The sequence below is a fragment of the Opisthorchis viverrini genome (assembly GCF_000715545.1).
Source record: "Opisthorchis viverrini unplaced genomic scaffold opera_v5_278, whole genome shotgun sequence".
NCBI lineage: Eukaryota > Metazoa > Platyhelminthes > Trematoda > Opisthorchiida > Opisthorchiidae > Opisthorchis > Opisthorchis viverrini.
In genome coordinates, this window is record NW_008751938.1 from 156,641 (window position 1) to 178,952 (window position 22,312).

Consider the following 22,312-nt stretch of genomic DNA (forward strand, 5'->3'; position numbering starts at 1 on the left):
CGCTTAACCGACCGCGTGAGTAGTAAAAAGATGATATGGTGTGCCAAAACAAATTCACTGAACTGATTGAGATGTAAAATTTTACATGGAAAAGTCGCACGACGCGTGACCAGTCATTATTTCAAATTTATACGCCACTTTTAAATGAAATCGCTCCTTGAGAAAATTAGGAATAATAAAACACGACTAAATAACCTAATCCTCGATACTGAATTCCTACAACTGAAATTTGTCTTCAAGGTGTAAAGCGGTTACCTCCAAGATTCTCTGAATAATGCCTGACTCATTCAGAAATTAGGATGGTGTGATACATGCATTTTTTAAAATTTTTCTGGTACCTTTGGGAACAGTTACGGACTTGACACATGAATTGCGAAATGGAAATGAAATTTATCGATTTAGTATGGCCTGTTTAGCCCGGAATAGACTTTATGGTTTTCATAGAGTCTTGTCCAGTTTTCTCCAATGATTAATCGGGTAAATGGTTTGAGGTCCAGAACTACCTTGCACTCTCCTACTGGAGAATAATTGATTAGTTAGCCAGCCTTCTTAGACTGTTCTGATTTTGGACAAGGTAATCAGTGGACTGAAAGAAGAGGCAGTAAAGAAATGCTGTAACATGGAACAACACAGCAAAGTAAGGGAATAGAGACCAACAAAATTTCATTATCAGCGTGTCTTGAGAGCATTAAATTTTATTACAGAATAGTAAAATTATGATGCGTTCCACTTATAATGGAGCAAGTTTGGGGATTATCCTGGGGCTTCTGGACAACAAAGCAAGTGTTCACTATAGTCTGTAATTTAAGATGTTAGTCATCTCACTAGACACACATATACTAAGTCTGTACTCCAACAAGGAAGTCAACCAGACAACCATGGAAGCAAACCACTGGTCATGCAAGGGAAAATCAAAATAATACCGACAAGGTAAATGCTGAAACAAAAGGAGTTCCACCTGTCCAAAGCAATGCCTGAATGCTGAACAACGTTTTCCTCCTCGTTAGAGTGAGAAACACACTATTTTTTCGCCAAAACCTCTTTTATATCCCTCCCAGCACACCGTCACAAATTACTTCACTGATCTACTTTAAAGTTTGACTAATTGGAGGGATTGGGTATCGTAAAGCAATTGCAAGGTATAAGTTACAACTGCTTAATATTTACTCATAGCAAAACGAAGCCAGCATCTGCGATTTGTCGTCACGTTGAAACAAACGAGATAAACAAACAGACGAAGACGTCAACATCAGCGTTGACCCGAAAGCACTGATGAACACGTTTGACATGACAAACAAAACTGACTTGTCTATTGTGCTATGTCGCTTTCGCACGCAGTTTGCTGTCAAAATATGACCGTTCACGAGTTCTACGGTGCCAGTAACCTAGTTGTCCCTAATTTGGATCGTAAGGTGCTGACAGGCAGAAAAACACATCTGCATCACAAGGAACCTAAAAGGTTTGCTTGAAATGTGTGATTTGCTGGTGAACACGAGACAACTTTACTCGAAAGCAAATAACATCTTGTTATATTAAGTTTGAATAACTGTCCGATGTTTCAGCGTTTCACAACAGACGGCCAATGGAGATTAAGCCTGTTAAGAGGTGCTAACTCGAGAAGGCCAAGATTCAACTGGAGTCTACGGACCCCATCAAGTTAGATACAATCTCAGCCAAAAAGTTTGAGCCACCTGGACATGAACGTCCTTTAAAATTCAGTGTAGTTAAGTGCTACGAACGATGTTGATATTAAAACCCTTTTGGAGGAAAAAATACCAATATGGTGCCTTTCGATATCTCAGTTGCGTAGACCACTGTGAATATCCTAGATGAGCCAGGTACTTTTGCTTTCCCACAATTAAACAGGGATGAAAAAAATGTAGACATCAATCCTCACAGGCTTGAATGAATATTCAAAAGCTTGCTTAGTTATTTTGTTTGAATTCGTCCATCCTACTTATTGCGATGAAATTGCTTTGTATTTGTTTGTCAATATTGAGAACTATTACAGACGGGGTTCCAAAGTGGTGGGGATAGATGGAGTTTGACAGCTTTTTTTTCATTGCTTTGAGAGCTGTACCAGCCATGGCACGGGCCACTTGGAGTTTGCTGAAACGTTTGAAAACAACTTTACACCTTAATGGTTTTACACACCTTGTAGCACTTCTGTGTGAATAAATTATCAGAATATGAAGACGATACTGGATTTCAGAATTTCCTGACCATTCTTTCTTCTGTTTCCGGAAGAATCCATAATGTTTCCGCATCATCACTCAATGTATGAAAGAGGTGAACCGTTATTTGCTGATACCATGAGGTGTTTTGGGGATTTTCAAACAGCATTCTGCATTGTAGTTAAAACCAGTTTATGTTATAAGTACAGTTTAGTTCATATTGCGAAGCACAAGCTGTGCATCGAAATGATGGGGTTCCAGCTGCAACAGCTTGATTCACCGAGGATAAGTAGGATGAACAAATAAGGGCTATGGGTTCGACCAGTTTATTGAAGTCGAATGGTTCCGCTTGTCAGGTATGGAATGGATGTAAAACAATGCATTGAAGACGAGAGCTTTGATTCATACCCGCCATTGGCTGTGAGACAGCCATACCTGTCGGGGTCACTAATCATGGGCTCCTCTCGCATCCTCCATCTTGGGCGACAGCAGTTACCACTGAGTTGGCTAGTTTCGTTGTCAGATTATGGACTGACCCGGCCTTCTCCATGGGAAATAAGACTGGTCAAAGAAGACTGCACAGGGCAAATGATCCTATGGCATATGGAGCACATACGAAGCCAAACGAGTGTAACCTGCGGAGGGTGACCAGCTGATTTATCGAGAAAGACTGAACTTTCCAGAAAAAATCTGACATAATTATTGCCAACGTGATGCTCTAGCCGGAAACACAATACTTCGAGGTCACCTGCGGTCAAACAAAGCGAGCCTTCGAATGTCTTTCGAAGGGAACAAAGGGGTCCGCGGTCCATAAACCAGGACAGATTGACCTCAACATTTTACTTTCTATCCTCGACATTCGAGTTGGAATCACGTCAGCTCCACAGACGTCAGAGTTTGCTCTGAGCTTTCCAACTCAGGAATTGACTTCCTCTTTTGACACACCCTGGAATTATGCATCCTCAAAGGTTGAATATCTTATCAACCACATTAATTGGTTCCTCATTTCAGACATCTTGGAATAGAGTCTTTGGTTAGCCATGACGGACTCACCATTTGAAGACTACGGAAATCGACCCATCTGGTCAAGAAGCTTTGTTGCGCTGACGTGGTAAGATTGCATTCTGGGTTTCTGTCTTCGATGGCAAACTTAAGGACATCCCACTCTTGATTAGTTGGCACTTACGGAGGGCGAGTTGATACGGCTTAGCTTAACTTATATCGTTGAGGTACACAGACGCTCTGTAATGGATCAACGCATCAACCGACGCGTTCCAGAGTGAATGCGGAAGGATAGACATGGCCGCGCAATGAACGATTTGACTCAAATTGTGTATCGCAAAATTACCAAAAATCTTGCATCGAAGCTTTACACTAGAAGCTGATTGCCATATGTTCCAAATGAGTACATGGCTGGTTTGCAGTTGGTCGTCTCCAAGTCACACTGTGTCAGAAGTCTGTGTCGGATGAAAACAAATGACGCTGTGCAATCAATGAAGTGGCTGCTCTCCCTTATCTGTGCAGTGGGCGTTGATGATGGGCTTCATCCTCATTCTCGGCCAACCTGAGCATTTATCGCTGACTGGAGTGACGGAGAAATCCAGAAGAAAGCCGAAGTTCTCAGCTGCTGTTTGCAGAAACTTATGATGGCGTAAGAAACAAAGGTAAACTACATCCGAGCGCAATGATCTTTGATAGAATCAATTAACATAACAGAGCCAGGACGGCGGTTTTCCGAAATACAACCAAGTAAGTCGCATTCGGCCTTAGGGGCAAGCACAACTTTCACGCCGCTAGCCATTGCGTACGATGCACAGAGAAAAAATTGGGATAAACCTGGGTTTGTCGACAGCGATTTTGGGTTTACGTGGAGCGTTCATCGAAGCCACGACATCGTCTATATAAGAAAACTTGAGCAGCTACCTGTTGCCAAATTCCACAAAGGTTACGCGCTATGAAAGCAGCAATACGGAACAGATCCTTTTAATTTGTTTCTAACTCGTTTTGATTCAATTCACTTGAGATAAGCTTAGGGATAGAACACCGATTAGTTGACTAACAGTCAAAGGGACTTGGGTGAAGCACGTACGCGTGGGTGTCAGTAAACGAGTGTCTGTAAGAGGGAATAACACTCCGTGGTTGGTCAGGCTTAACAAGGGGGTTAGAGTGAGTTATACCACCATTGACATGTTACACAAAATGTGGCCCACAAAACAATGGTAGGATGCGGTATTTTGTTCCGGAACTGTCACTTTGGCCGTGAACGAAAAGTCTGAACCGTGAAATAATGGTTGTAACGGTTTTCTTGAGAAACCTTTCCCTGACACAACGACTCCATAGCCTGACCCACCTGGCTGCAAGCCTGATATGGTCTAATGGCACAAGGAGTATGATATAATTGTCTGAATCCTAATTCACAGTATGTATCTTTTGGGCAATGCAAGTCCTTTGCCTTTAAACTCATTTAGACTTTATCCGGTATTGCGCCGGTGAATTACCTGTCGGGCCGTTGTACTGTGCAATGTTTAAAGCCGATCTTTTCTAATTCATCCTTCCCAGGAGGAAGGCAGCATCGCTGCTTCCCTGAATATAGACAAACTGATCCTTAGAAGGGAATGATTTACTGCCTAACTGTTCAAGTGTAGAGGACAAAATGGATTTATCTCCAGATCGCGTGGTAGTACGGATTTGCGCGTTAGGATTTCGCTTCCTTCTGCACCTTTTTGGCCTTTTGGGATCCGTTGAACCGTTTGGAACTGAGTTGAAGCAACTTTAGTCCGTCGATCTTTGCAGCGAGGAAACACGATCACTAGGACAAGGTGAGAGCTCTAGGTTAGTATCTATTCTGGAAAATCAAGAAATGCCTCACTGCTGTTGGACTCCTATTGAGAATTATCGGCAGTGCGCATTGCACAAAACTTCACGTAATTTTCGGACCCGGTAACTGCGGGCTAGTAGTAAAAATACTAAATTTTCGACTACAAGATGTTGATTAAATGCATGCTTAATTCAAACGTACACAAGAATGGAGGTCATTAGAGGTTGAATGACACTACATATCGTCTAAGTACAAATTAATAACTTTGATGATCTGACGCTCCTGAGCGAATGGCTGAGTGTACGGAATATCAGTCTGGAGGTCGCGGGTTTCATACTCCCTGGAGTTTTGTGACATACGCACCGGTGACCATTTGGATCAACCATGCTGCAATGTACACTGTTTCTCGACTATCCAGCATAGATCAGCTTCACTTAGAGAACAAAAACTTGTAAACATTTCGAAAGATGAAAGATGTTAGGCACAATTCAGCAAAATCAAAACAGGTCCATTAGACAATACCACACTGGAAACTGTGGTAAATCAGCTTCAAATCCACAGAACCCCGACCCGCTTCTCGCTACTCTCATTTTTGTCCCATGTAGTCGTTATGCAGCACTGCGAACTAAGCAGGATTCAAATTCAGTGCGATGGATTTAGTAAGGTACAAGATTTGGTTTATTCCGTGTTCCGAATTCGAGTAAAAATATGTTTTCAACTTTAACCATGCCTATGTTGTACCTTATAAAAAGTTAACTGGCTGTCAGCTTATACGCTAATCTGCATACCATTTCGGTTTCATGGGAGACTCATCTGGAACCGAGCCGAAACTCTCGTTTATAATGTTCTTATGAGTAGTGCATTACATCTACTGAATAACACATCGTTAATTCGGCTCGCGATTTTCAAGAGATAGTCTGTATAACAAGGCATTATTTTATCCGCCTCCTGGAATTTCTATCAAAGTCTTTCAAATCCCGCCAGACTTTTAGCAGACTTTTGTACAGACAATCAGCTCCCACTGTAAATGTGCAACCGGGCCCAATGCCACGTATTCCTAAAGAGTATCCAGGCCTTGTTAATGATCCACAGTATTATTTAGGCGGGTTTAGTCTAGTTTGTGATCGCACCAAATATTCTGCAGTAACTTAGTCGTTGTGACAGCAACTACCGACATATTATTTTTGTTTTCGAAAATGAATAGACGCCTTTTTAGCCTGACTTACGAGCATGTGAGCATTTTCAGTTATTCCGAGGACATTTTCAGCTTAGAATATATTCATCTTGCCATAAACCTGGAACATGTTCGCCTAATGAATGTACGTTATTGTAACGCTGGTGTAGATACTTTTTGATTTCAGGCTTTTCTGAATTGCAAGAGACCAGAGTGACCAACTGGGTGATATTCGTCTGAGGACAACTTCAAACGAATAAGTCCTTGGCACACGGCTTAGATCTTCCAAACGTTTGATTCAACAGTCTAACGGTCTTCGGTAGAATAGTTTGAATTGCATTCTGCTAGTACTTCTCACAGGAAGTAAATTCAGTCATTGTATCTTCAATAGAACACTATACTCATGTGGTTGTTAAAACTCTTTGAAAGCCCAAGACCAGTTTTCCCTTCCATGGAACGCAGCATGCTGACGCAGTCCCAAACCTATGCTATCTCCATGTTTTAGCTCATATAGAAATGGTGTGAGACATATTTCGAGGGTTCTAAGGGCATCCTTCGAATTTAACATTTCCCAATCTTTAGGATACCTAAAGAGTGTTTCACAATCGATTAATATGCATTATCAGGCCGGGAATGAAAAGCGTTTTGTGCAAAACAGTTAGTGCTACTAAAGGTGAACATTGAACCGGTTCTACTTGCTCCAATACGTAGTCGGTCAAGTTAAGACGCCAACGCAAAATCGGTTTAAAAATCAGGAGGATTCGCCATCACTATTTTCACATATGTTAGAAATTATGTGCTTCATTTGGTGGTAGTTGCTTGCTCGTCGAAAATGAATCGGCAGTTTCTGGTCATACTGAAAGAATAAAGCTAAATGAATGTGTCAAATTGTAGGGGTCAGGTTTGATCTGACCTCACTGCTTCGGTGGTAAACACGTTTCAAAAGGCGGACAGCATACAGCTGTCCACCTACTGTGTCAAGATACCATCACGTACGAAAACACTCTCATGTCTAACTGTGCAATCGCATACGAATCAGTTCCTTGCTAGCGACCTAACTGTCCTATATTTGTATCTCGATATGCTGAGAGTTAGAAAATACTGTTTCGGTAAACTGGAGAGGTTTGCGCTCTCAGATGGTAATTTATCTAAATCATGTGTGTAAATTGTGTGTCTGTATTTTGATGTGAGCTGTTGTAGTGATTCATTGAACGGTGAAACTGGATATGCTTTTAGGATTTTCTGCGGCCCACTTGAAATGTATTAGGGTAACACTATCTTCAAGACCACTAGTCCGTTTGCAAAAGGTCAGGCAAAGTAAGCAGTTCTATTTTCTTACTAGAAAGCAATAGTTAGGATTTTAAAACAAACTACTGGAGACTCTGCAAAACTGATACTAACTTTAAAACCTCACCATAATATTGGAGATAGTACGCTCCGTATGTTTAGTTGACGTCAGTTGGTTGAGAATCTATTTTCCTGCGCCACTTTCATGCAAGGTTGTTGCTTTATTTGCTTGTTCTTCCAAGAGTGATTGACTGTTACCAAAAAACAGGCTGCTACATGGCAGTCACTTGTGGAAATTGGTTCTAACCAGTATGGAACATAGAACGCCAAAATACACTATAGTGGCTCATTTCTGTTGCCAAGGTCAACCCTTTTCTAGGATTTCTACGACTACTTGAACACGAGGTAAATGCGGCATTATTCGGGTCCGATATCATGGCTTCTAATTGGTGTGTTTTCGAGATCATTTGGCAATCCGACGAGACCAGCATTTACGGTTGTGTGGGAATCGTGCGCAGGGTTGTCTGCAGTTTGTCTTAGATTTACTGGGATTCCTGCTTGATCTCTGACCGCTATGTCTAGTAGCGGTCTACTACTGTGTCTACTACTATGTCTACTACTAAGGTGTGCATGAGTCCAGTTCAGACAGACAGGATTCTGGCGCCATCACTACGGTTGAGGCAGTTCGGTAGTATGTTGACCTCCTGTGCTTCATTGCGCACCTGTTATCCTCCCTTGGTACTATTACTGGTGGCAACTGTTTGTAAGCAGCACATGATTTGTTTTCAAAGCATGCTCTATAAACTAACTGATGGTGTCGCTAAGGGCTTCCCACTATAACCAAGTATGATTGATATTTCCTTGCACCTTAATGAAGCTAAAGTCTTACGTTAATTTGCCGATCCACCATCCATTTGGCTGAGGTAGTTTGATGACATAGCTGCTACCATATCAGAAACGTAATGGAAAGATTTCTTAAACTGCTTGAATTCATGATGTGGGCTGAGAGCGAACCAAGAACTCTCAGTTTCCTGGATTGCAAGCTATCTATCAGCGCCAAACATGGATTCGTAATGGAGTGCCACAGAGAACCAAAACATTTAGGTAGGTACTTGCATAGTGTGTCTTCGCCGCCAAGTGAGCCGTTTGTCGAAACTTTGGTAAATTGTGTTAGGAAACTATGCTCGAATGATTCGTATGATGAATTGCAATGTTTCAGTAGGATATTACCCTCGTCGCCTAACAAATGTGAATGAAGCACGTCACCCGGAATGGTGAAACAGTGAGACAAAAATCCGGGAGTAACCATGGCAATACCCTATAGAAATAACACTTTAGACGTCATTAGAATGATTCTTCAAGATCGTGATACCCGAGCATTCTTTCCAAATGATGACGCCAAACAACGAAACCATGTGAGGGCTAAAGGCCAAATACACAGCTCAGATGGTCAGGCAGCTTCATATGTAAATCGCGGAACGCAAAAGACACGTACGCTTCTCTCTGCGAAGTCGGATCCAGTCTAAAAATCTGGACGCAACTCAACTGTTGCACTCCACGTACTTGAGTCAAGCCATCACATGAACTTCGGTGGCATACGCATACTCATAATTCAATTCGCATATGTAACCGGCGTGCGCTAGAGACCAACACACAGTCGATCTCCATCAATTGTTATGATGGAGACAGAGTTCCGCCGACATGGCTTGAACACCTTGGCACACCTTGGTAGTCGTAGTGCTTAATGGTCAAGCAGAAATCTCAGCAATGGGGCATCATGATCAACGCAATTACAAACGGAGGCAGCCGAAACACTGGATCATAACATCATATTCTACTACGCTGTGTTTTGCCTGTAAAATTCCATATTATATGTCTTGTGACACCAAATCCGTTTAGCAAAACCCACACAGGTTTTGTCCGGTACTCCTTAGGTTTTTAACCAGATTTTAAGGCAAATTCTACGGCAGCTTTACGGTAAATTTGTCGAGGATCTCATAGAAGGGCAGATCGCAACAGACTTTAGGACAAGGAATGGTGTTTAGATACCACTGAGATTTGGTATAGGGAATTTCATAGCTAAAATTCTTTCAAGCATTTTTAGTAGCATGACCACTTTTGATGCGTTTTTGTTCGCCCTGTATTAGAGTTAAGTGTCTTCGGGGCGCGAATATACGTCCTTATTCAGGATTTTCAGCCAACAAGCTTCAAGGCCTTCAATGTAAACTGCAATGTGTTTACATGCTTAAAGATCTAGCGCTGTGATTTTTTCATTAGGTGAATATCAGCCCTTATTTCGTCACACTCGGCCAGCTTCAAAAAGACAACAAAAACGACACTGCTGTCCAAGTAATTTGCCTTACGGAAATCCAGCTCGTGGTGAAAAGTCAAAATTTTATCACCCAATCTTAGCTGACGTAGCATTCATACATTCAAATCACAAGTCCACAAACACTCAAAAGAAGCTATTCATAACTGATGCACTTAAAAATTTCAGATTTTTCACTCGGTAGTAGAATTTCAGGAAAACTAAGCCAATTTTTGTTGCCATCCTCTAGCTATAACCAACACCACAAAATCATCATCGTACGAATTTTCCTGAACAGCAAAGTTGCGTCCTATGTTGAATACAACTAAATTTGCTATGTTGGATTAGGAAATCTTTCAGACACATTCAATGTTACTTGCGATTTGTGTCATTTGCACTTTCCTAGATCTGTAAGAAACGCGAAAACAACTTGTCTTCCAAATGAACTACTTGTCATTAATGAGTAACCGTCTAATCAGAAACGAATCGGCGCCAGCAAACCACTGCTGGTAGGTGAACACGAGTGCAGTACCGCAGGTGATTACAACCGGTTTCCATTTGGAAGTTGACCATTTTGAAAGGCTAGCTAATGTAGCCTTTGAGAACGTTATCGCATGGTGTTCATTTGCTCAAAAGAAAGCCCTGATACCTCATTTATTCAGGACTTTAAATGGCAACTCCTAAATGGGATTCATTTATTAGCTCCGAGTAATTGTGGAAATGCTTTCTTCGGATTGTTCACTTCAGATGCCGGACAGACTACCTTCCTTACTGCGTACATCTCGAACTTAGTCAAGTTTACCAAACCCCGACGTATGTGATTTAAATGAGGTTCAAGAACCAGAGTCTACTGTATACGGTTAGCTGATGCTTTGGTGAGGAGAGTGACATTTGGTTTGTCGACTAACGCTTTAAACTGACACCCTAGGCTTGTTACAGCTGAATGCAAGAGCTGTTGTGCATAGCTCGTTACGTCGACTCTCGCCAGACTGAACCTGCTATTGGAACCTATATAATACGTAGACGTAGGCGTACCTCGCACGTGTGGTCTTCTGTTTTCGAAAACCATGAAGGATGTCGGTGAGGTCGACTGGCTTAAGCTTCATAGTACTAGTTTGGTTCAAGCATCCTCTTTGAAAGGTTACGAGCTGCAGTGCTCCTTGCAAATAGTTTTCCGTACCTAAACGTTCCTACCGTTTTAAACAGTATCTGGTTCTGGCCCTTAGGAATCCGGCTTGGTCTAATGGTTAATGCATGCATCTCAAGCAGAACTAACTCGGTAACTTATCGTTTCTTAATTGTTCGTTTATTAGTATTCTCGGTAACAGTTTCTAGAGTACTTTGTGTTGAGGAGCTAAGGATAGTTCTGAGGATTGTCTGAAAAAAATACCTGAATGCATAAACAGTCTGATGTGTAGAACAGATACAAGTGGATTAGTGGCAATTTGGTAATTTAATATTATCGTTATTATTATTCCTTCAAAAACTAGACGACCGGTGGACAGGATAAGGCCACTACATTTTTCTAGCTGCCAAAAGCCGGCAACGCGTATTTGTCTCTATTGTGCTTCATAACGTAGACGCATTTCCTTAATATTCCTAATCTTTATGCAAGTTTGGCATTGAAGGAGAATACCTGTTTGAGAAAATTTGCCGAGGACGCCCATCTTATAGGCCTGAAGATCAGCAGCCTAATTTTCAAATAATGTACTTTGAAAGCAGTAATTGTGCTCCTACCTTAGCTAAAGGTTGATTTACTGGTTGATAAGTTGTATTATCCCAACACAAAATTTCATGTTATAATTTAGTATATATATTCACAATTGAGCTCTAATATTTTTAAGTTTTATGGTAGCTGGGGAGGTTTTAATTGATCAGACGTGAGGCTGTTCGAGGAATGAAATTCATTTCTATTAATATTGTTTACTTATGATAGCACTGCTTGCATATGGTTCTTCTAGATAGGGTTTCTTCAGACAAAACGTTTGCTACATGTTTTTCGTATACAACTAAAGATCCGAGCGTTTACCAAAGATTGTTCTTGCTGGATGTCATGCTTAAAAATCTAAAAATCCTCAAATAGCCCATTGTACAAGATTCGTAACACACGATTTTCGAAGATATAAGTGTGTAATTAGCGTAATAATCTTCTGAGCAGGTGGTGCTGACAGAATTGTTGACATGGAAACTACGTACCCTTTCGAGATTTGTATCAATTTTTTATATTTCTGTTTGTCCACCTTGATTGGATATTCAGGGATTTTTTTTCACTTTCTTGAAACTTAGTGATTGCAAATCAATAAACAACTTGGAAGATATCAGTGTTATTATTACCAATGATCTATATTGTTCTACATGAAACAGGTAAAACTATTGAATTTTGAGGCGTTTCCTTGCACGCAAAATCTTTCCACTGGACTGACAGCTAAATCGATTAGGTTAGTGTAGCCATTATCACTATTTTGGGGTTATATAAATATTCTAAACAGCTGCTTGACGAGACAAAATTTATATTTGATCAAAATGCGCGTAACATTTGCAATGCTGCTGCTGAGCGTGGCGTTTCTGACGACATGTAAGTTCATAAAGTATCGATAAAACTGTCATCACAGTTCCACTCAACTTCTAGTAGTGGTAAAATTAACTTTTCCCAATTTTTTCACAAAGGTACCCCAGTACCAGGTAAGCTTCAGATTTTTATGGTTTCTTTTGCGCTTTTATTTTCATCCAAATCAGTTGGCTATCCCAATAATCATTGTTCACTGTCATAGATCACGCCTGAAGATGAAATCCTAATACGCAAAATAGTAAATTATTATTCAAAACCTTTTTCGGCCATCGTTACATTCCCGGCTCAGTTTTAATTCCATTCTATAGACCTAACGTATCTTAGCCCACGCAACTGAAACCCTGTCGCTATTTTCAAAATTGCATCATCCCAGTTCATTTAAGTAAAAATAATTTCCTAATATTGTGTAGGATTTACCCAGAAGAAGGGTTGGCGGCTTATTATTCGTTCAGATGTAGGTGAGGAACATCAAAATATCTAAAAATTGTGAGCATGTAGATCTTTGTAAAACGTATTGACATTGGCATGTTTATCTCAGTCGACAGATTTTTGCCAGCGCTGACTCCTAAACTACAATATCATATTTCGGGAACTATTGAAGGTGGATTCATAATTAAACGCCAATAATAATGTCATACAACTAAACTTCTCACTGTTGTGGGAAAACAGAATTAACTTGACTGATCGAAATAAGCTAATTTCTGCCAATAGAACACGGTTCTAAAAGGATCGACAACCGTAGTGCCCTAGGTAGGTAGATGATGTCTCCACAGCAAGCACCATTTAGTTCCAGGTAATACTTCTGTGTATCTTTCAGGTATAAAATTTTGCGCATGGACTCAAAATCATATATAAGCTAACACGCAAAAACTCCATTCGGAAATGTAACACCAAGACTCATGCGTAGGGTCAGACACGTTAAATTCTGTGACTAACTTGGCATTGCTAAAATAATTTTTTAAAAATCGATGATTCTCCTCTTGTTCATAATCTTGTTTGATTAAAATGAATATTTGCTCGTGTATGGTGCAGAGGTGCTGAATGGTTGTGCGGCGTTTTCCTGGTGGAATCATACTGAAGATAAAATATGAATAATTTTCATTCTTGGTGCTGTTGGTGCTGCATCTGTCGCTTCCAAAACCTTGAACCATTAGGACAAATTGTTGGCCGTCTAGCTTGTGTGTTCACGAAATCGTTACCCGACAGATAAACAATCTTCTAGGGCACCGCACAAGAGGCAACTGCATATTTGTAGTCTCGAGAGGCGATAATATCTGACTTCCCTGGAGGTGACATTGTGCGATACGTAACGCCCTGGTCGGTCTGAACAAGAGTGCTTATTTCATCCTTGATTAATACTGAGTGTCTTAGGAGTACTGAAGAGGATATGGTGAAAAACTGTCAGTCTGGGCAAAAACCAAATGTGGCATGTTACATTTAACTCGAGCCCGGTGCAAAATTAGGGAAATCAAATTCTGGCAATTTCGGATAAATTAGAAGCACACGCGATGGGCAGAAATACATTCGGTTAAATTATTTGACAATTGTAGGAAAGCAAGGTTCATCGGAATAACAGCAGCCCACTTGGAGCGAATTCACAAATTTGGAAGATCAGAGAGCATAATTTCTTTGTTTGAGCCTTCACGGATGTAGCTATCAATCCTGTTTTACTTGGGGTGCCGAATCTATTAACTACACAACCGTTTGTGAAAAAAGTGCGCAGAATATTCTTAAATCTGAGAAGCATGCCAAAAGTTGTAATAGAGAATCTGCGTCACCTAGAAGCATATTCAGATTTTACCTATCAGTTGACCGCTCCTGTCTCTGATCCCCGAATAGGACGGGTACATTTCGCTCCTTCTAATGTATGGAACCAAACCTTAAAGTTCAAACTAACGAACATACTGAATGCATGAAAACTCTAATAAAGTTGTGATTGTACGTGACTCCATCAACCAGCCGTATGATTTCAAGTTGGCTAAGTGGTACCGGGTAAAGAATAAACCACACCCGACGTGTGTGCAAACTGAATATTCTTTGGGATAATGAATTACGCAGCTAAAGCGCTTCATTGCAATGAAAAAATCAGAATAATTCCCGACATGGGCGGGTAGATCAGTCAAATAAACCAGGGAAGAAGACACTCTTAGAATTAGCAGAACGCGTCGATTTCAACGACTGTGTTTTCTGTAAATAGTGGAATTATGCCCTTAAACCAGAGCACTCAGAAGGAATTTAAATTTAAATTTAATTAACAGTAGATATACAATGCAGGTGAGTAAAATATGATGTCGTGTAAATAGTTATCTTTCAAAATAAGAGGGTGTCTGTGAGGAACCACAGTATGTAGAGGACTGACCTGAGCTGGCAAGAATACCACGACGGCTTTTGAAGAGAAACCTGAAAAACGCAATTTTTGAAGCACACAGAATCACGTATGGTTACCTACGTTTTCGCTTCTGCGTAATACTTTTATTTCCAATCTACAAAAATCCAATTTGTACAGCTGATGATGAGAACTTCCCTGAATCTACGAAATTACAACTTTTTCCTTTCAGAAGGAGAAAATACTGTAGTTGGTGACAGTAAGTGTAACCTATTTCTCTATTGAGGGAAGGCTCCGACCATACATTGAACATAAAAACATTCATATTGTTTAATTTTTGGACATGAACGTCGCTGATCATATGTAGTGAAAAATGTCAGCGTGGCGATGGTAAAAATAGACGCTAAGTAGTTTGATGTAGGATTTATCGCGTAAATGGATGTACTCTGCTGTGAAAATACCAGAAGCGTCATAGTGCTGTTGAAAATTATGAGGTCAGTATCTTTTCTCATTAATCTGGCACCTACTGATATGTCCTAACTTGAGACTAACTCTCAGGGTAAGCAAACATTCCGTCTTGGAAATAGCGAGGTAATAGCCACCGAACACTGGACCAATGAATGTGGCTTATAAGCTGCCGATGGACAAACGCCAAAGTCCCCAACAACCATTCAAAATTTCGCGAAATTGAATCTCCTCCAGATCTGTATAGATGGTCATTCCTGAAAAAGCTCCTCGGTGGCTGAGCTCAGGCTGAATTGACATTCAATTAGAATCTCGATTTTACGCCGTTGTCTCTGCTTCGCAATCATGCATCAGCTTCTTACTGCTTTGTGAAAGGGGGAGTCTTTGGTGGCACAATAATAAGATGAACGATCTGCTCACTACAAGTGGACGGTTGCAAGAAAACCCTTCCGTATAAACTACATCCGTGACTTCAAGTCAGTGGCTCAGTGGCTGAACCACGGTTTTACTTACCGAATGGAATGTGGTTCGAATCAGACCTCTGTCTCTGGACTACACCTGTTTAGGCTTTGGCAAACTGGTAGTATCAAAGCCCTCGTGCTTCATTCTGATGGCATGGCAGCTAGACACCGAAATATTGCTATATCTGGACGAGTATGTTTATTATCTTTACCACAAGCAAATTGCAATCATTTATTTACGCGAACTACACCTTCTCTGTAATTTTCTCGTGCAGGTGAAGAAACCATAAGCGGAGGAAGTAGGTTCTACAGTTTTTCATACGGTTTACACTAAAATCCACCAGCGTGATCCACTTTGGATCTTTTGCTATGGGAGCACCTTATGGGGCACTAACTGGTTAGTGGGCAGGACAAGTAGCATTCAGAGTGTTATCTGATGAGAAATTCAAACGGTTATATTTATGCAAATCACCTGGATTCATTTGCTAACCATAATTTGAGGATATGGTATACAGCGCATATAATCTGTCGTATTCATACGCAACATTTGTAGCTGAAATTAACTAAAATGTTCCAACACTGAATTCTTTATTCCGTAAGCATCAGATGGAGAAACATTCGATGATAAGGGGTGCAAACTTTATTCTTATAGAGTAGAGGATTCACAGTATGGTTGAATCTGAAGTACACAGACTCTGCTACCACGCGTGCAGGGTCATTCGTTTTCCAAAATGGCTGCTGCAACTTCCTAACCTGAGCCACATGATAACCGTCCATACTAAGCAAATAAAAGTCTAGCAATTATTCCTTATTCACATCCACATCACTCTCGCATGAACAGTCGTCCTCCTGTCCTGGCGCACCAACAAATTTGTCCAGTGGGTTTCAAGCATCTGTGGCGCTACCTGAATGGGAATTCATGACAAGTGGGCCAATCGATCGTCATAACCGGGACAGTTACTAAGTTGTCTTATCGATGATGAGTCGGGCATACCAATCACATCGCTCAAGCGTAAACTTTCGCCCGTTCAAACATGAGAATTCAGGTGCGCCCAACGTGCACCAGTGGAATAGTGGCAACACGGTCACCTCACGTGTCAAGTGTTCGGAGTTCAAACCCCGGCACCACCATTGGGTATGTACTGCTGATGAGCTCTAATAGGAACAAAACTAGAGTCCATGGCTCCATTCCTTGGTGTGGATTCTCCAGAATGATTGCGCAAGGACAGAAGGACGACTGCTCAAACGAGAGTGGCCTGAATATGAATAATACACATCCCGCAAGCCCCACAATAAATATTAATCAGAAAGTAAATTAGTCACAGAAAGTACTCGGAGTTTTATATTATAACGAATCACCAAGACATTTCCGTATCAGTAATTTAGAAAAATATGCAGAAATTTGCCAGGTACATCTTTCTGCATATTTTGTTGGTTTAATTACACGATGCATACTCATACCAAGAGAGCTCAGACTAACCTTGTTAGAAATTACAGTTTCCAGTTGCTCTAATCCAGTTCAATTTGTGTGGTATCTTCAATGAGCCATCCATTTTGCCTTTTTCGTTTCTAGGTAAAAGCACTAAGAAGGATATAAGCTGATATTTCTATGGTTTGGCCCAAAATCAACTAATATGAGGAGAAAAGGTTAACAGTTGTTGTAGATTAACAACAAAGTCAACGCAAGATGGTAATTTTGCGTTAGGACGTCCCTTTGTGCTGCATGAATATGATCACTTAGACAGTATACTCACTTTATCCCCCGGAACACTTGCTTGCCATAAGTCGGAAAGTAAATAGTAATATTTAATTAGATGCGTTTATCAGTATCCTCTGTACACTTCTTTGGTCAGCCGAAAAAAGTGTTGGCTCGGAAGGTAAGTTAGACAATAATTCATGCGACCTTCGGTGATATCTTCTTGATACGTCTGCTGTATAGCCCTTTCTTAGGAAACTAATCGGCATGTGGCTGTGCCGAATAACAGTCCTGATCTCAGCTGATTTTGTTCGCGATTGTGGCAGTAAATGAGGAAGCATTTTTCAACACTGTGGGTGACCCCAGTAGTGCACTTCCGTGTTAGCGATGAACTTATATATTTGAGCAGCCTACCGCAATGTGGTTTCAATGCAATTTATTCGCAGTTTATTTTATAAAATTCTACACTATCTATCATGCCGCCCTCGCTGCATTAGGCTGCACATTTACGAGAGTCTTATCAATATTGTTCATATTTAATTTTTAGTGCAAAATTTCAAGCGGGCTTGTCTGTTCTTTTTCTTTCTTTTCTATTGTCACGTGCATCGGGGTTGAATTTCTGACGTAAAATTAAAAATATACGATGAAGTGTAGTGCAGATATGCACCAATGACATTGGCAACAAAGCTGAACGTGTAGGGCGCTCAGACATAATGCGTTTCTTTTCAAATTGGCAGAGTATATGGTGTGGTCCACATAAACTCTTTGCCAGAATCACGCTTGTTTTTTAAATGTAGGGCGCTCAGACATAATGCGTATAAGGTGTGGTCCACACAACCTCTTTGCCAGAATCACGCTTGTTTTTTAAGAGTCGCGTCTTCACATGCTCCTTCAGGGCTATATCAAGATGTAATTCATACAATGGCAGCCAGTATCTTTCTCAAGCATTGGTACTCCAGTTAAACAAATACAAACTAAAAGGTTCACATCCATCGTTTGACATAGCCTATTGTGGTTCATCAGAAAATACCTGGGTAATGCTTGTGTATCATTAAAACCGCGGAGGTTTTACGGTTTATGGGCCTACTTGCATTGTGGCTCAGGAGTAAAAAGTAGCCATTTCGAAAAGTGCAAACATTACGACTCAAACCCATACATGAGTCCTAGAATAGACGGGAATTCAAAGAATACCGAGGTTTAAAGTTCGAACATGCAGCTCGAGAAAAGGTTAACTGAAGACGAGAACGCAAACAACTCATCTTCTTTCCGCCACATGCATAACATGCCAAATTCAGAAGTGCCTGTCTGAATCACACTTTAACTTACCCCGTGATTCATCCCAACTCTATCCAACGAAATGCCAGTAGACATCTCAACTCTATAAAAGCAACCTTCCTACGAAGCGCTTAACAAGTAAACCTTTTGTAGCATTTCCCAGGAAACACATTCAAAAATTAGTCCTCAACATAATACCTGAATGGCATCCGTCGCTACAAAATATTTATTCTTGTCAAATACCCAGCAGTGGCCCAGTTGCTTGAACAACGTCATCGGTTTGCAAACATTTTCTCGGCATTTTGACTAAAGTTTGTTAACAATGCACAAGAGAATCCGTCTGAGGAAATCCGTCTGCCTGAAAAACGTTCATGCAGATTTGCAGTTTGTCCAAAGCTTGCACATCCTATCTAAAAGATAGTGAGTTAAAATGAGTAACTGCCGCCGAAATTCTACCCACGAATGCAGAATGGACTTCTTGATCCCTACCAAGGCAATTTAACATTTGTAAGCGATTTTATGAACAGTTGTACACCATGAAAAGAAAAGAGAAAAATGTCTCATTGATGGATAGGTTCTGTAAAATAGAGTTACGTGATGGCACTAGATAGTGGTAAAAAATATATCCCATTCGCCAAATACTCAGAGTTTGAAACTGAAGACTGCCGAAGTTAGGCATAACCGATCAGCTCTGTTAGGTACAAGATTCTCTCAGTGGAATGATTATTAGCTGTCATGCAAGCAGCGCATCATCGCAAGAACAGGAAACTTTTATGGCACAGTGCACACAAGTTACATGCCCTCGGGTTGTAGCGTCACCTGAAGCCTGAGATTCACTCAAAAGTAGTACTTCAAAACAGAAACGCTCCAGTATATTGATCTACAGAGATTTAGGCGTAGCATGATTATGCCGAAATTTATTGACAGGCACCTCGTTATAACTATCGTCAAAAATTTTAGAAGAGATTCTTTGCCTAATTTCTGTTTGAAGTGCGTCGCCCGCACAAATAATATACCTGTAGATAATAGCATCAATAAACAACATTGCTTTTCTCCTGCACAGGTGAAGTGGAAGAGGACGGTAAGTTCAGACATGACGTTCATGCCAGAGAGATTCATAAGCAAAACACACTGGAACATTTTGTGCAGTATGTTTGCGGAAACACTGTCAACAAAGTACTAGCTCTCTTTTGAATCATAGGCCATGTGAGACCCTTCTATCTACTGTTTAAGATACTTTACTTCAAGAAAGGCACTGTGTCGATGAAGCAATAACCCGTAAATCGGAACCCGTCAAGTTCAGTGCAAATGGTCGGGAAGTGAACGGTCAGAGGAACGATGTCATGAATTCTCAAAGAACTGTATAATGTAGTAAATTATTTTCTCTGAAGTCAGTAGAATTTGGTTGGCAAAAGTTACAACATATTGTTAGATCATAATTTCGGCACTTATTTCGATCATTGTTGTTCACATAAACAAACTATTACCGTGTTTTTCATGCAGCCAAATAATGTTCGCAAATTACACCTAAAGCTAAGACGAGTTACGTGAAATATGGAATGTATCTTGGATTTTATATTTCTTGTGGTTAAGCGATGAAGGACAGTTGCTGAGAGGTCAGTTACTAGCAAACACGAACAAGGTGGTTGTAAGCCATTTGACACCAAAGGAATACTCTTATCCCCAGAGCCTCTTGTACCTTCTCAGAGTGTTAAACAGGCATAACCAAACACTACAAAGTAGCTCCTTAATTCTCGCAGTAAGCTTAACGTCCTGTAGGATACGCGGTCGGAACCCGGACATGGATGCCTCATCAGTAGCCTATACCGTTCCCAGAGTAGTTCATGATGAACTCTATTGATGTCTACCTTATTAATAGCTTTTCCTCGAAGAAATGATTTTGAAGGTGTTTATTTATGGTGGACTATGATACTACACTCATGCGCTAAGATGCGACGAGGTTTGAGGTACAGCAAGTGCAACTGGTTATAAGGTAGCTTATATTATGTTTGGAAATCAGGCCACATTATTTGCGGTCTAATCCGTGCTGTGTACACGGATCTACAGTTACCAGTGTCAAAATCTTTACATTCCAAATTGGAAGGGATTTATTTGGCTCAGTGCACACGGTAGAAAATTATGTATCATGACTAGTGCTATTTTACCCATTTTTCTCGGAGTTCAGTCACTCACAAGTTAGTTCGCACAGTTCCCCAAAATTTCACTTGCAGGGCGACTGATATGTTTTACTGGCTGGAGATTTTCGATGCGTTTGCTGGTATACATTTCGCCAAATGTTGAATTCACCGGGTGCTGCAGTATTGGCTACCCAGAGAAATACTCACAGTACCTCCAGTCAGTCCAGTTAAGACTACAGTCTAATGAGAAGCAAGAACATCAGCATCCTATTCATTACATTCATATCGCTTCACCGTTAGCTGCCAGAAAAATAATTGATCCGGGTGATAAAAGACATACTTGAACCCAGTTTATTCACAAGCTTATTGGACAGTGTTCGCCGTATTCGGTACACTGCATACTACCAAAATCGGCTTGTTTCTACACGCATGCAATACACACAGCTAAGAATTCAGATCTCAGATATTGCCGCACAAATAATCGGATGGTTCATGCAGACAGTACCCCTCTAGGCTAGATTCAGCACACGCGCTGGCTCAGTATGTTCTAATATGAGTTTAATAAAGTCATATGCCAATGGGATAAAGATCTCATTCAGAATATATAGGCGTGAGGAGAAAAAGCGTGATTTATATCAACCAGAATGTAACTCCTCGTTTTTAGGAAGAGACTTTCAAACAGATGACCGATCACTGATGTCCATTTTATGGCGGGATACCGACAGTTTCTAGACAGTTTCTATGAAAACGACATAGGTCAGCTAACCGTTCTGCTTGTTTCCACTAGCAGGCGTCAAGTGTATTTTTGAGCCGTGCCGATCCCAGACTTTTGCATTTTCTCAAATGCCGGAAACATTTTTCATATGTTGAAACATTTGTCCTTTCAAAAATGTGAACTGTTGATGAAGCTATTTTGTGCAATTATTATTGAGGTAAAATTTCGCGGCTTTGTTAGGACTTTCCGCGTACGCAGCCTATTTTGGAAATATATTACAGCAGACGGTCTTTATCTTTATAATTTCTTGCATTTTGAGTGGTGTAGAATTTGCTTTGTTGTGTCAGTTTTTCCTGAGTTGAAATTCAAAGTGCTGACAGCCATCGTTTGGGCGTTGTTTTCTACCAACCTCTGGTGGATTACATTCAGAAGCATTAATATCTTTTGCACACCCTATGCACGCCTTTTTTCGAATGGATCTAATACTCAAAATCAGTAGTCTCGATTTCACCCTGCAGAAAGCCGTGTTTGAATCATGCTTATTCTAATACTTGCAGCCGATATTCCTTGAATTACTCTGTTGTTGGTACAACTGATGCAGGTTAAACACAGTGGATTTGCTGGTGCGGCATTTAATAGAGTCATATAAAAATTTATGCTAATAATTTTGTTATTATACCGCTATCGATCTTCTATAGATCAGCAGAATTTAAATCAGCAGAATGCGATTCCTTTAAGAACACCATGTTTGGTTCTGTAAAATGATGAAACACGTAGTGACATTACACAGTAGAAATACAAGGATTCCCATGTACCACATAATTAGAGGTTAAAACTAAAGACTGCCGAATGTATGCATCACTGATCAACTGTGTTAGGCGCAAGATTGATCCAAGGGAACGATTA

At 40.6% G+C, this 22,312-nt stretch overlaps 1 protein-coding gene across 1 annotated transcript; it reads left to right on the forward strand.

The window, feature by feature from the left end:
- Positions 1-8,760: 8,760 nt before the first annotated feature.
- T265_14863 (hypothetical protein) lies at positions 8,761-19,669 on the forward strand (the record flags this gene model as incomplete). The annotated part of the gene is made up of 2 exons (XM_009175587.1): positions 8,761-8,944; positions 19,617-19,669. Coding segments are annotated over 2 exons (237 nt in total), but the record flags the coding sequence as incomplete, so codon positions are not given.
- Positions 19,670-22,312: the final 2,643 nt, after the last annotated feature.